The sequence below is a fragment of the Prinia subflava genome, chromosome 1, assembly GCF_021018805.1.
Source record: "Prinia subflava isolate CZ2003 ecotype Zambia chromosome 1, Cam_Psub_1.2, whole genome shotgun sequence".
Lineage (NCBI taxonomy): Eukaryota > Metazoa > Chordata > Aves > Passeriformes > Cisticolidae > Prinia > Prinia subflava.
Genome location: NC_086247.1, coordinates 137973511 through 137988093, shown reverse-complemented (window position 1 = coordinate 137988093; position 14583 = coordinate 137973511). Strand labels below are relative to the sequence as shown.

At 40.7% G+C, this 14583-nt stretch overlaps 1 protein-coding gene across 3 annotated transcripts in view; it reads left to right on the top strand.

Annotated features, from left to right (window-relative positions):
• MKX (mohawk homeobox) overlaps positions 1-13435 on the top strand; it is a 48432-nt gene extending 34997 nt beyond the window's left edge. For 2 of the 3 annotated variants that reach the window (XM_063414315.1, XM_063414306.1), the window contains 2 exons: positions 11151-11184; positions 11293-13435. In XM_063414315.1, the coding sequence (XP_063270385.1) occupies positions 11151-11184; positions 11293-11479 (221 nt within the window). In that variant the 3' untranslated portion in view covers positions 11480-13435. The remainder of the gene's footprint in view (positions 1-11150; positions 11185-11292) is intronic. The other variant, XM_063414322.1, reaches the window with a different exon arrangement.
• The last annotated feature ends 1148 nt before the right edge of the window (positions 13436-14583 follow it).

The window sequence follows — 14583 nt, the reverse complement described above, 5'->3', positions numbered from 1 at the left end:
CTCCGTGCGCTGCTGCTCACCCACCCCGCTGCCTCAGCAGCCCCGGCGTGCGGGAAATCCGAACCCGGCCCCTGCCTTGCTGTCAGCTGACGGTGCTTCCCTGCTGGCTCCTTGAAAATCGCTGTCTCCAACAGCAGCAGTGTGCGTTGAATAACAAACCCCTTCACATTCAGGCTCTTCAGGTTTGGGAACGGAGCCAACATTCTTGAAGAATGATTTAGTGGCCAATAAACATCTGCAAGGTCTGTAAGACTGTCAGAAGCAGTAACATTGAAAGTAAAGATCATATCAGTAGCAATTCCCCTGTCCTGACAAGGCAGTCAGTGCAAATATTTGTTCAGTCATCCCTGCTCTCATTCCTGTTATCACAGACGGTTTCATACATTTTGCCAGAGAAGCAATTTCATCTTCTTCCACAAAGCTGTTCACATCCAAGGCCTTTGCAATGTTAAGTACGGTCCTACTACTGTTTCAGGACCTCCCACACGTGCTCCTTCAGAGTGCAGGAACCTCATCTGTCTTAGGCAAACTCTGCTGTGAAGGGCGCTTACAGCTTTCAATTAGTGAGCATCTGCAGTGCTAAAGTTTAGCTGCTCCTTGAGAATTCCAGCCCAGTGTGGCTGATTTATTACACTGCACCAATCTCCATGATAGCCCGGAGAGGCTTTGAGCTCTTCTAAGTGTGATTCCTCTGCAGGGTTACTGGAATTGCACTGCATTAGGACTCAAACTTTTTTAAACACAAGATGATATTTGGAGCCTAGAAGGAGGTGTTTCTGCTTCTTCAAAAGCTCTTGGCACATAGGCACATCTTCCTGAATAACTCTGGGCATGCTGTTCTTTTGGTGCACTGCCTCTCACTCAATGAATAGGAAAACTGAAAACACAGCCCTTCTTGATATGCCTCCCAATTTGCTAGAATCTCTGAGGGCCTGTTTAAAAGGTGCCTGGGAATATTTAGGTTTGGGAAGAAATCCTGTAATGGAAATAATAACAGTGCAAGGTGTAGTGAGCAGGAGCATGAAGACTGCAATAGCTTCACAAGGGAAAGCAAGGGAAACAAAACTCAAGAGGTGCCTCAAAAATAATGCTATCAAACACTGAAACCACTTTTTGTGCAACTGGAGATGAGAATGATCCACAGGCAGCTCCTTCCCCTGCAGCTCACTCAGCAGTTTCTTTCTGCTGATTATTCTGTATGTGGTCAGGGAGGTGTGTGACTGCAGCTTTCTGTGTATGTTGCAGTTACTCCTCAGGATGATGAATAAAGGGGTTCCCATCACATTTCAAGCTAGATGAGGAAAGGGATACTTTCCTGACATATATGACCTGGCCTAGTTTGAAAGATGCCTCAAAACCTGTCATATACCCTCACTGGGAGCTCACTGCTGGTTCTGTACCACCAAAGCCATAGCGTGAACACAGCTGAACCCTTCTGAGGGCAGGATGATTTCATGATGTGCTGTTCAGTGCCACTTGATACATTCTACCTGGCCTTTTTCAAAGCTTTATAAAGGTGTTTTCATAAGACATCTGTTGGATTTCTCAAATGGATAAATAATACACCAAACAATTACAATTTGAAGTAATTTGAAGGTGCATGCAAAGCAACACTCTTGTTAACCTCATTTGCACCTGCGAGTGCTCAGCCATGCTGAAGCTGAAAGCCCAGGCTCTTAAGTCAGAGGCTAGAGACCAGGGAATGTACTGCAGCACCTGTAAAAAGGTCAGTTCGAATGATTTTTTGAGCCCCACACAAACCTGTAGCACAAGCAGAGAGACTGTCAGCCACTGACATGGTGTACTTGATGTGTTAAGTCCACCTGGCTGTCTTCTCTCTTCTTGTGTCCTCTTCCTGCAGCAGCCTCGGAGCTGCTGTGTCACAGCACAGGTTGTGCAGGGAAGGGTGTCCCCAACTGCTCCAGGTCCAGCCCTGGCACAACTCCATCATGTGCCTTCAGGAAGTGGTGACCACAGAAAATCCCATGTGTGACTGTACTGCTGTATCTCATAGTAAACTTAGTGTGAAGGCAGATTGCTTAGCCATTCCCATTTTTATGCAAACATAATGTAGAAGCAGATACAGGTAGTTATATATTTGAAAATATCTGTATCTCCTTGGAGTTATAAACAATCTTTTAAATTTCACATGTAATCCCTGGATTTGCAAGATTTGTTGTGCACCAGTTATCTGGGTTACTGTGAGGCTCTTTTGCAGCTTACAGTCATTTTTATGGCTGATTGCTAGAGCCCTGCTGATGCACTTTTCTTACAAGCTGCTTGAATTTGTATGCTTGTGATCTCTCAGCATGGTAAGTTTGGGACACTCCTTAGGTATCTGGGGTTTAATATTTGCACATATGTCAGGGATGGTTTATGTGGATATTAGGAAAAGGTTCTTCACCCAGATGGTGGCTGGGCACTGGAACAGGCTGTCCAGGGAAGCAGTCACAGCACCGAGCCTGCTGAAGTTCCAGAAGCATTTGGACAGTGCTCTCAGGCTCATGGTGTAATTCTTGGGGCTCTCCTGCAAAGGGCTAGGACGTGGACTTCAGTGATCCTTGTGGGTCCAGCTCAGGATATTCTATGATTCTGTGGTAAGTATTGTGCACATTTCAGTACCCCATGCAGTGGATGGAAGAAGCTGTGTTTAAAGAGACCATATTTGTCAGTTCTTTGTCTTACAGGTGAGTGAAAGAAACTGAATTTCGTCTCTCAGATACACTTACCCATTCTTTACTCCATGCTTCTGGCTAAACACACCACCAAAATCAGTTCTAGCATTCACTGAGAAGTTCCTCCACTTCCTGAAAATACAGCACCTTGTAATTTAAATTATCTGTATTCTGCATATGCCATGTCTGAGCCTGCTTGGCTCCCAGGAGCAGGAGAGGAGTTGGCTCCTGCAAGCAGGGCCACAGGAATGGGTGGCACATTTCTCTAAATTCTGCAAGAAGCTTCTGAAAATATCCTGTGTGCATGCATTCATATCATAACATTACACTGCATATATAGGGTCTGCTCCCAAACCCACAGCCAACTAGCATAACAAAATCAGATTTTACTGCTGTCGTGTCAGCCTGGGGTTGAAATATGGCTTTGAAACCCTCCCTTTCACCCTGCTTTTTTAATGAAAAACAATCGTGCTGGAGTGTAATAGTGCTTACCCTGGCTGCATTTGACTTCAGCTTTTTATTTTTAAAGCCTTATTTTAGTCTTTAAGAGCTCCCAATTAAAATCTTTAGATCCAGAGTGAAAGACTGAACGTGCCTGCCTGCACAACAGCAACTTTCCTGGGTGGGAGAAAGATATTTCTGTATTAAAAATAAAGAAAGTTGACATAGTGGTATGTTTTCTCCCTTCCTATTCCTTACTCTTCTTTTTCTTAGTGAATCTTCATTTGCCATTTTGTCATTTTCTTGTTGTGTAACATCTCCCATAGTCTTTCCTTTATTTCTTTTCTCTCTTCCTCTTTTCCTTTTTCCTCTTTTCTTTATTTCACCTTCCCCCTTACCTGCTGCCTAACACGATTTTCAATGTTAACCTGTAATGGTTTGCAACAGAAGGACAAACCTCTTCATCTGATGAGTCAGCACAGCACATGTTGTAAATCCCTTCCTAAATAGCACACACACACACACAAGAAGCCTGGGTCAGATGTTCCTTTATGCATTGTGAAATGCATGTGGGAGACTATCACCAAGGACTCTGACAACATTGCACGACTCAGTGACAAACATGCCAATTCAATGAGAAAAAAAACCTATTTCAGTCAGCTTTGCAGCAAACTTGTAAAGAAAATAAAACCACGTAACCATCAGTTTGTTAACAGCTCACCTCAGCACTCACAGCCCCAGCTCCCATTATAGGCTCTGCTGAGGTCTGGCTAAGAAAACAAGACTCACACAGTGCCCTGAATCTCACCAAGGAGAACACACTATCACTGGTCAGGGGAAATTCAGAGTCAGCTGTGAGAGCCCGAACAATGAAGTGATTTAGACCAGGTTTTTATCTATTTTGCTAACTCATAAATTCTTACATTCATGTGCATAGTTCAAGACTCTAAGACCATTTGCACCATACCTACTATTATGTGGGGCTCTCAGTGCACTTATTAATGCAAATATTAATATAGGCTTGCAACTCAGTTCTCTTTTATGATTTATGAAATACAGCTATCGCAGTCTCTATGGGCATGTACACTCATTTTATAAAAATCACATTTATTAAAATGTAATTAGATGCTTACTCCCACTGCAGCAGGCTCCAGGCTGCACAGCATAAAGAAGTCTTTGGATGCTCGGGCATTCAGGAAAAAACTTGAGTGTTAGCAGTCCTTCACAGTTAAACTTATATGTGAAGTCTGATGCAAGAAACAAATTGCAATGAAATATTTTCATAGAAAAGGTTTGGTCTAGGGCATGACAGAAAAGGGATGTTTCTAACGTTGGAAAGACCCACCATATGGATCTTAATAGAAGATGTCAGACCAGGGCTATAGCTGCTCCTGGGAAAAAAACCCACTGGGTGAACAGGGAAAAATATTCACTCTAGTGGTCACTTGAACATAAATTGCCATTATGTAGTTTGTTCATCTGAAAGGACGTAACAGTTGATGACAGGTCAGTTGTTATACTTGGTGTCCCTGTGAAGCCAAAGGAGTGAGGTAACAGGGCTGTGGGGCTGACTTCATTATAAGCTGCTCTGTAACCTCCTCCTGGAAGAAAGAGAACAGTGGTAAAATAAAGCTTTGCTGAAAAGGAGCTTTCTCTAGAGCCTGCGCCCAGAGCTCATTCCTGCAAGGTTCTGACAGCTTTCCTCCTCCCACCCAACTAAAGGACGCGGTAATAAATCTTTGTCAGTAGAAATCCAGTACACCCCTGAGATCAGACCAGCTGGGGTCGGTATCATACTCCCTCCCAGGTCACTCTGCCATGCTGTGTCTGCAGCCACAGGTCACCTGAAACTCCAACAGGGACTTTCATTTCTCCAGCAAAAGGTTCTGCTGCATGAGCACTGCCAGCCCCAACCTGATGGTTTCACACAGACCTTCCCAGGCCAGGACCTGCTTTAGGGCAGGAGTGGACTCACAAGGGACAGCACTGAAGGGATCCCATGTGGAGGTGGCCTGGGGTCTGCAGAAGATCAGCCTCCCGGGTGTGTTTGGGGAATATTTCTGTAGTCGACTCTGTGGTTTGGAGTCTCTTGCAGCATGAGCTTTCCTGTCTGCACTTTTCCATAATTCATCCTTAATAGATCTACTGTCCTGAGGAAACTGGGAGGATGGTGCAAAAGGAGAAGGGTTTTAGGAGTTTTAATGCTGGGTGGGATGAGTCCTGTCTGTGTGTGGAAAGCCTGTGGTAGTGTGGGTTGCTGGCTGAGAAGTTATCCATGTTTAAAAACTCATTGGTCTGTTTACACTAGGCTCAAAATGGGAGGCTGCAAGTGTAAATATGGGATGGCCAGCTCCTTCTTCCTCCAATTCAAGCTAGAGAAGCTGAGCTTTTCTTGTTTTTCGAAAGATGCTTCAGTTTTTGCACCAAGATTAAATGACATTTTTTATAAGAGCAAAAGCCCTGGCTCGCTGCTTTGGGCTAGTTTCCCCTCCCTTGCATTGCTGAGCAGCCTGGGCTAAGCCACGTTCCCTCCCCAGATGTGGGTGAATATGCATGGTGTGATTCGTGGCTTACTTTGGGATCCTTCAGAGGTAAAGGAGCTGTGTCAATGCAGAACAGCAGTAGCAACTCAAATTAACCTAACTTTGTTCTTGGAGAAACAGAGATCTGGAAGTCTTATGCACCCTGAAATTGTGGTTTGGAAAATACTGAAGTTAAGGTGTGAGTGAGGATGTGACCTACAGAAACACTTCATCTCCCCACTAATTTACTCACACGTGTAATGTTCCTTTTTCTTTCAGCTGCCCCAGTTTATTTCCTGTTTCTCCTTCTTTTTCCTCTTCTAGCTTGTTTTGAAAATCCTGGTCAACACATGTTAAGCCAGAGTCTCCAAAACCAACAAAAGAACGTTCAGGACAGGCAGTGAGAGAAACAACTGAATAATGTTGCCAATTTTAAAATGAAGATAAGTTATACAGGACCTTTTATTGAACCAAAAAATGTTTTATAGTGTTCACCATTTGAGGCCAGCACTTCTTTTTTTTCCCCTCTATTTTAGGCTAGAAGATGTGTCATTCTTCAGGAATCTGTACATGTTTAAGTAGCTACAAAAAATATGACGGTCATGTGAGACTGACCTACTGCGTCTTGACTTCCATGCCCATTTTTTCCCCACTACATAATGTTCTGTACCCTTCCCTCTCTGTCTCATTCACTCACTCACTCACACATTCTTTCTCCTGTTGGTTTCAAGCCATTTTTGCTTTGTCAGTGTTACCTGATAACACAAAGCAGGGTTAAGCCAGTTGTTGTGGCTGAGCGTGAGCTGGATCCCGCGGTGAGTGAGGGAGCACTGGGGAGGCTGCTGGGTGCTGTAAGGGGTCAGTCCTGCCTTTGCTGCTCCCAGCAGGGCCCTAGGTGTAGTTCATCACCACACACATGTGATATTCCTAGGTTAGAATTCTCAGATCTCAAGGATAAAATGTAATTGTAATTATTTAGCACACCCCTGAAGTCATCCAAGTAAATAAAAATAATTAGTGTGGATGCAGCAAACAGTAAGTTGAGTTGCTCTGAAGTATTTGAGTGTGTTGCAAGCTCCGTGTCAGCAGAGCCTTTGTGCATAGCAAGGTGGAGGTATGTGATGCTATTGTGCAGTTTAAGGATGGTTTGCCTGCAAGAAAGCTACATTTTCTTTGGCTGGTCCTTTTTGATAGCAGAAGAACAAAGGAAAACATTTTAAATGTAAGAGAAATCCTGGAAAATTCTTAAATGCTTTTGAAATAGTCAAAATATTGCCTAGGCAGTACTTTGACTTTGGAATTCTTAGACTCATTTCCATCTCTGCTAAAATGGGACAGCAGGCTGCCTTGCAAGAGAGTTGTCAGGATAAGCCAGTTAATATTTATGAAGAAATTTCATGGTGAAAAAAAAGATGCCATGTATATTATTAATAATGATGTGAGTCCTGAAAAATACCATGCTGTATCACAAAGCTGTTATTGTCTGGTGTCTACACTCTTGGCACTATGCCCTACAGTAAACTGTATACTGAAAACTCATACTAATGGAAAGGTATACAGAATTCCATTGGTAGGTGATTTATAGTTACTTCCTATTATAAACAAGAGGAAACAAATATCCCGCCTTGCTGGTTTCTTTGGGCGGATGTTGAGAGCAGAATGAGACATTCTTGGCCAGGCAAAAGCTGATTCTTTGGATGCTTACAACTGGGAGCAGAATGAAGCACCAGAAAGTGAGGTATAAATGACAACCCCTAATTTTAAATGATTCCATTTCCATTTTCAGTGTGTTTAAAACTTTCTGGCTACAGAGCAAATGACCACTGTTTTAAGTGATTTCCAAACCTGTAGCAAAAAGGTATTTCTGATGTTTTAATATTAAATAGATTTATTATAGGATCTCAATATATGTTGAAAGCCTACCACCATCCTTTGACAAGAAGCATAATCCTTTCTGAGACACTACCTTCAGCAGCAGCTTCTTCTGGTTTCAGTTACTAAATATGTTATTTACTATTGGTGTTTGTTTGTTTAGGAAAATTATTTGTGCTGACCAGTTGTATACTGTTGAAATGTATTTATGTCTTTATGTAGTACGGTAAATGTCATTTTTTAACCTATCAAATGAGTCTTAGGAACAGTATGGAGTACAATAATCCATCAGAGCTGGCTTTCATAGGAGACACTGACACACTGATCTAAGCTTGACAAGTCTGTAGGTTTAAATTCGTGTGACAGCTTGCCTTGATCTGATAGTGAGAGAGCCACCCTCTTTAGGAAGAGACCAGAGGTGCTGCCACCGAAGGCACATGAGATTAAAGGTAACTGTAGTGCTTGGAGAGAACAGCTCTGGTGCAACCTTGGTGCCTCAAGGGGGGTAAAGTGCTGCTTCTCATGTAGTAATAGAGAGAGGGTCATGAGTGGAGTGCTCAGCAGCACTTGCTCTGGGGTGAGCCCTCAGCTGAGGCTGATTGGTGAGATTCAGGGTGCTCCATCACTTTTCCATTCCTTTCATCACCGTTTCCAGAGGGGTTACTCAGCCCCAGTGCTGTTTCCTTATTGCCTCCTATTCATCTCCTATAGAGATGAAATCTAGAAACACGTTGTGTGATGGTCAAGAAAATGAACACTCCATTTTGAGAATGCAGTTCTTTGATTATTTTCATGGAGCAATATCATCAAAATGTTGCTTTTACAGTTGAAATATACTTTGCAACTCTTGTGCAGATGCCTCAAATATCAAAAGCTTCAGTTATCAAAATCTTTAATTAGTAGTTGGAGGCAGAGCAAAAGATGAAGAAAAAGCCAAATATTGGGTAAGACTCACCATTTTGCAGGTTTTTTTATTCACTTGGTAACATTTTGTCATCTATGATCTTTACCTGGTCAGTGAAGAGCCAGACATGACCAGCCTGCATTTCTTCCAAGCTGAGCTAACCCAATTAAGGCTGTAGTTATACCAGCAGTGTACTAATGTCTCTATATAAAAATAGATATGAATCATTGATACACTGAATAGCCAAAGGAGAGATATGGTCCTCCCCCTGTCCAGCTCTCAGCATATCCACATGGATGATAATGCTACCCAAAGGACAAAAGTGTGAGGAAGGGGCCACAGAGCAGGACTCAGGGATTTGGCTTTGCAGCAGGACTCAGAAGCAATGGGCTGTACTGTTAAATGGAATGGCTGAATCCACTTCTTGGAGGACATCTCTGTTGTTTATGAATGGAGTCTGGACAGGTAAAGATACAAAGATACATGACTTAGACGGCAGTTTCATGGCATATGAAGTGAACCCCACTTTTGCTTTGAGTCACATCAAGTTGAATTGACTGGCAAGATGTCAAGGAAAGCGTGAGGAAAGGTCTTTGTCTCTCTCACTGTGGTTATTCCCAACCAAAAAAAAAAAAAAATGGTAATACTTATTTCCTTTGCTAAGGGCTATTCAGACACAAGGGAGCTGCTTGGATGCTGTGGTAGTGCAAACTGGTATTTGCTGTCAGAGGTTTGGTATAGCAGAAAAGGATTTTTTGGCAAGAAAAGGGAGTCTGTTCTTTGAAATGATGGATTTTCAGACTTCATTGTACTAACACACTTTGAGAGCAGTTATTAGCCAGAGCTTTGCGAATTATCAGTGATGGTTTTATTTTAACCCGGTTTTGAATTTCTTTGACATAAATTATTTGTTTGAAAAAATCATAAAATCCAAACAGAATAAGAACATATGTGTGTTTCAGGAAAAAATTTCGGCAAAGTTAAAGAATGGGCAGCTCTTTCCTCCTGGATTTTATTTTTTAGTTTTGCTACTGCTTTTATATACCATGGGCAAGATGCTTTCTTTTAGAGCTGGCTAAACACCAGTAAAAAATATTTGCAAATACTCCTTCAAATAAACGCTGGAATTGGAATGTATGTCACCATTCACACCTACTTCCCTCAGAAGTTTGTACAAGCAATTTTTTTGTTCATAGGAAATATTTTCCAACAGCAAAAGAAACTGACAAATGCTTGGGAGAAGTATATTTATATCCAGGTTTGCTCTGGCAATGATGTTCTCTATTACTTGCCATTTCCATTTCTGTACCTACTGACCTATTCAGTCCTAAACCCTGCCTTGAAAACTGTTTCTAATTAAAAAAACAATGAAGCAGGGCTGAAGAATTCTTTGTAGCCAAGTATAGTGTGAACAAGGAGACCTTTCGTGTCATCCAGTGCCTCTTTCTGGATCAAATGTTGCTTTTTTCCTTGGTTCCTTGTCCTCTGCATGGTCTTCCCCCTCTTGAATCCCATCCAAGCATTGTTCTAGGAGATCTTAAAACATACTGATTTAAGCCATGCACTTTTGGAACAAAACTTAAATCTTGGTCACCTGTGAACATTTATTTATAAAGCTGTTTTGCAAATGGATGTAGGCCTGCTAGATCAAACAGTTTGGCAAACAGCTGATCTCTGAAACTGCAGCTGAACTCTCTGTGGTACTTTAGTGGGACTGTGGTCTCCGGTCACCTCTGAGTATTGGGCAGTGCAGCTGGGCTGAATTATTGGCTGTAGGAGACAATGGGCTGCTGGCTGTGGTGGCCAAGGTTGCTCCTAAGGGGAGGGCTACCAAGGACTGTTCCACTGGAAGCGCTGTTTAAAGACAAGATCAACTTTTAATTAATAATCTGATGGAAATCTAGCAGTAAGTTTGATTTGTATTTGGGAAACTGGCCTTGCAAAGGTGTGCATTACTTGATGAGATTTAATGTTGTGTTTAGAGGCTTTTTGGGTCTTGTAGCTAGTAGTGCTCTTGCTATTGCTCTTTCTTTGGTTTGACTTGTTTTCCATAGGTGTTGGGCATTGGCTTCTTGCTCCTCTATAATGTATTTCTGTGTCAGGATAGCAAAGCCACTGAATCAAGCTTTTACATTTCTGCCTGGTAGATATTTCTGGCTTCTCTGGGATACAAGCACTTAGTCAATGAACAAATGTGACTCTTGATGAGGAAGTGTATGCAGTTTATGCCTGTGATGCAGTTTCATCTCTGAGGGCTGTTACCCAGGTGTGCTTGTAACTTGTGCCCCCCTCAGCAGCCTCTGAGACTGAGGCACTGCCTGAGCAGGGGGCGCATTAAATCCAACACCCCTCATGTGTGCAGGGGTGAGAGCCCTATTTTTAGTGCATACTAGAGGGCATTCACTGAAAGGCAATGAAGCTGACTTTTATTTTCAGGTTTTGCAATTCCTTATGTCCTTGGTATTCAAAACATAAATACGTTTTGAAGAACTCCTCTATTACCCTGCAAAATGTAGGTGAACCTTCAAGAACAGCTACCCCTTCAGTGCAGCTTTCTCCAGGAAGATGCCTGCATGAAGTTGGTCCTTTATGTGTGTCAAAGCACAGATTTTATTTTAGATCTGGTATATCAATTTTGGAATAAATCTTGGGTTATTTTTCAATATGCCTATTCCATGAACGTGCTTATTTTTAAAACTATTAAAATAAAATAGATTCTTTTTTTCCTGTTTTCAGAAAATCTGGAGAATGGACCAAATAAGTGTGAAAGGTAAGGGACTTCACAGTTTTCCAAAACTATTGCTGTTATTACAGTTTTCCTGATACCATGCAGCTGTGTAAGATGTGTGTGTAAATATTTGTTATTGCTTGACTCTAGTGCAGCTAACAGAAAGGGACCCAGCAAAGATGAGACGTACTGGAAGGAGATCAACGCAGCTATGGCCCTAACGAACCTTGCCCAGGGGAAGGATAAACTGCAGGGAACTACCAGCTGCATCATTCAGAAATCATCACATATATCAGAAGTAAAGACTGTTAAAGTGCCATTAGTTCAGCAGTTTTAAGGGATGGGTCCTCTCTCTTTTTCACGTCAAACAGACATTTTCCTCACGGGATTGGTTTTCAGCAAAATCAGATTCACAGACGGGAGGAAAATGTGGAAAATAGGTCCCCTTTTACAGAATGGTCAGATAAAAATATTAAGCACCCTTCTGACTCAGATGTTTTCATTGTATTAAATGAAATGTTCAACTGCTTCTATAAAAGGCATGTAAATTATAAACCCCCTGTTTTTATCAAAACATTAACTTATTTTATGTTAATCAAAGTGCGCGTAAGATGTTTGCATTGCTATTACAGTAAGTGCCTTGCTTTGAAAAAATAAGCTATAACGTGGGCATAGTACAACAGTATTATGCCTCAAAATGACAATGCCATAATGCTTAAACTTTGTATATTATTCCAAGTGGGCTTAAGCAGCCGAGGGCTAAACACATTACTGCTGAAGGCCCTGGAGAGTTTTGCTTATTTGACTTGTACAAATTGACGAGTCTTAATGGAATTGTTACATCATTCTCACTCTCTTTTTTTTAATCAACAGTGTTATAAAAATTGTACAGTACGTTTTGTCAACGTGACGATAAGGTTGTTATGCATGTTTCTTACCTGTATATGCAGTATATTAAAATACCAAAATCATTCCTTTGAAAAGTGCAATACTCTAGAAGACACAAATTTAGGAAATAAGTTAATTGTTCAGATTATTTTGAACTTATACATATGCTCTCAGCTGTGTTGCTCATTAAAGATTTCTAGTTGAGAAGGTTTTAGTCAGACTAGTTGTAAATTCAAGTTGAATTTCTGTAATTTTAAAGCTTTACTAGTGACTTACTGAAGTTTTGATAGAAGTAAAATTGGTTTCTTCTTGTACAAAACTAAAACTATAGTGCCATTCAGAAATGTTCCATGGTGGAACTTATTACTTTAATGTGGTTTAAACATTTTTATTTCGTGTGTACTGCATAAATGAGGACAGTTGATTAATATTTCACATTTCAGTAAGAAAAGCTTATAATATAAACTATCAAAGCCCAACCAAGAATCACAAAAGGAACTGAAACATTGAAAAAACTCAGCATTTAAGGCAGGATGGTTTTAAGAAGATACTAAACCATGTATTAAATGTCATGTCTCTAAAATGGACTGCTGCTGAGTGTAAGAACTATCATAAAACCAGGTTTATTTTTAAATTTTATCTGGAGGTGTACAAGTTATTCTTAAGTGATATAACAATAGTCTAATGAGGTTTACAGTGCTTGAATAAACAGTGGCAAAGCCAAAACCAATTTATACAGAGTCTGTTACAGAAAACTGGAAAAGAGCTGATTGTTGCTAGGATTTGGATTTTTTCCTGTGGGTATCCTGTCAGGTTTTTTCCTACTTATCCCTTTCCTTGCTTCTCTTTATGGTGAGCCATCAATGAACAAGACAAGACTTCAGTTCTGCTCCTGCTGAGTTTAATGGCAGAACTCCCACATCAATGGAAGCAGGACTATGCTAATGATGTAACTAACTTGCAAATAGAGGCAGTTGCAGTTGCACTAAAATAGTCAAGACACATTGCAAATATCAGCCTTGGTGTGACTTCTTAGGAAACGTCTTGATGTAACATAACGTTGTTGGTTTTATTTAGTGTACAATGAAAATTATTTGATATGAAAATATTTTGTACATATATATTTTTACTTTGTTTTCTAAATTGCTGATTTGCATTGACTTAAAGTGCCAAGCAAGAAATGTATGTTGTGACTGTATGAACAGTTGAAGTATGTTTTACTGACTTGCATCATTATATGTCTAAGATTCCATGACATTAATTTTTAATACTTTACTGGATTTTGGCATAATAATGTGAGTTTATAACTAATAGCAGAGAGTTAATACTTCACTTTTGTTCATACTATTATAAGTTATTCTGGTATTAAATATTTTGTGACAATAAAATCATGGTTTTGACAAACTCTTCTGTTAGGAATATTCAGTGGTTTTGTCTATATAAACACCAAAATTTATCATGTAAAAAGGGTACTTTTGGGGACTCCTCTGAAGTAAAACTGGAGAAGGCAAGCCATTGTATAAACAACTTGCTAATGGTTCTCTTTTCCAATGATCAAAGCACAAGAATAATCTGTAAAACACATCAAGTGGGTTTTAAATTTAAGAAATACTTGGCCTAATTTCTTGTTACTGTTTCCTTTAATTTATTTTTTTTCTACTGCTGCTTTAGAGTTTTCTGAAAACACAAATTCTGATGAATTATGTGTGTGTCTTTTTTAAATAACAAAAGTCATGATCAGTGCTGAGCCAACAGCTAATGAAAACTCAGTAATTATTTATGATATTGGAAAAACAAACATTATTACTATTGCTCTTCTTTGTTTCAACATATGTAACCATTTTAGTAAAATAAATAACTGCAAACAACATCTTGCTGGTTTGAATTAAATATTCATTTATCTGTCCTTAGGCATTTGCATTTCTGGTTTCCTGTACTAGTCAGGGTTTCCCTGTGCTGGGACACAAGCATGTGATACAAGGACGGAACAGAAGAGTTATTCTGATCAGTACACCTTGTGGAACGTAGTTGTGTGGAGTAGTTTAGCTCATCCCCAATGAAAATGACTGCTGCAAGGTTTGAATAATGGCTGCTAATGACAACATGGCATGATGCTAATAAATCCTCCACATTGGAGGAGTGCAGGGAGAAGCCATAGCTACTCACTGACCTGAGGCACTGGAGAAGGTCCATCAGTTGGGAAAGACTTTTGTCGTTTAGGTTTTTGGGGAACGTAGGCTACATTTGCCTACATTACCCTGTGTGGATGTTCGCCTCCGGAACCTTGGTGGAGAAGGAGATGCAGTGAGTGCTCATAGTAGAGAGCCCAGTGCAAGTGATCTCTTAACTTTTGTGCCTCAGCAAAGCTGCTCCACTTGTATGGGAGGGGTAATAGCTAAGATTTGGTGGGCAATCAGCACTTTCAGGTTTTTTGTCCTGATGATCTGTGATAAATGTGTACTGCTGCAAGAGAGGTTTTGCAATGACACCAGCCAGCTCTTTGAGGATCCTTGAATGATTCCCATCAGATCCCATAGATTTGTAGGGATCTAG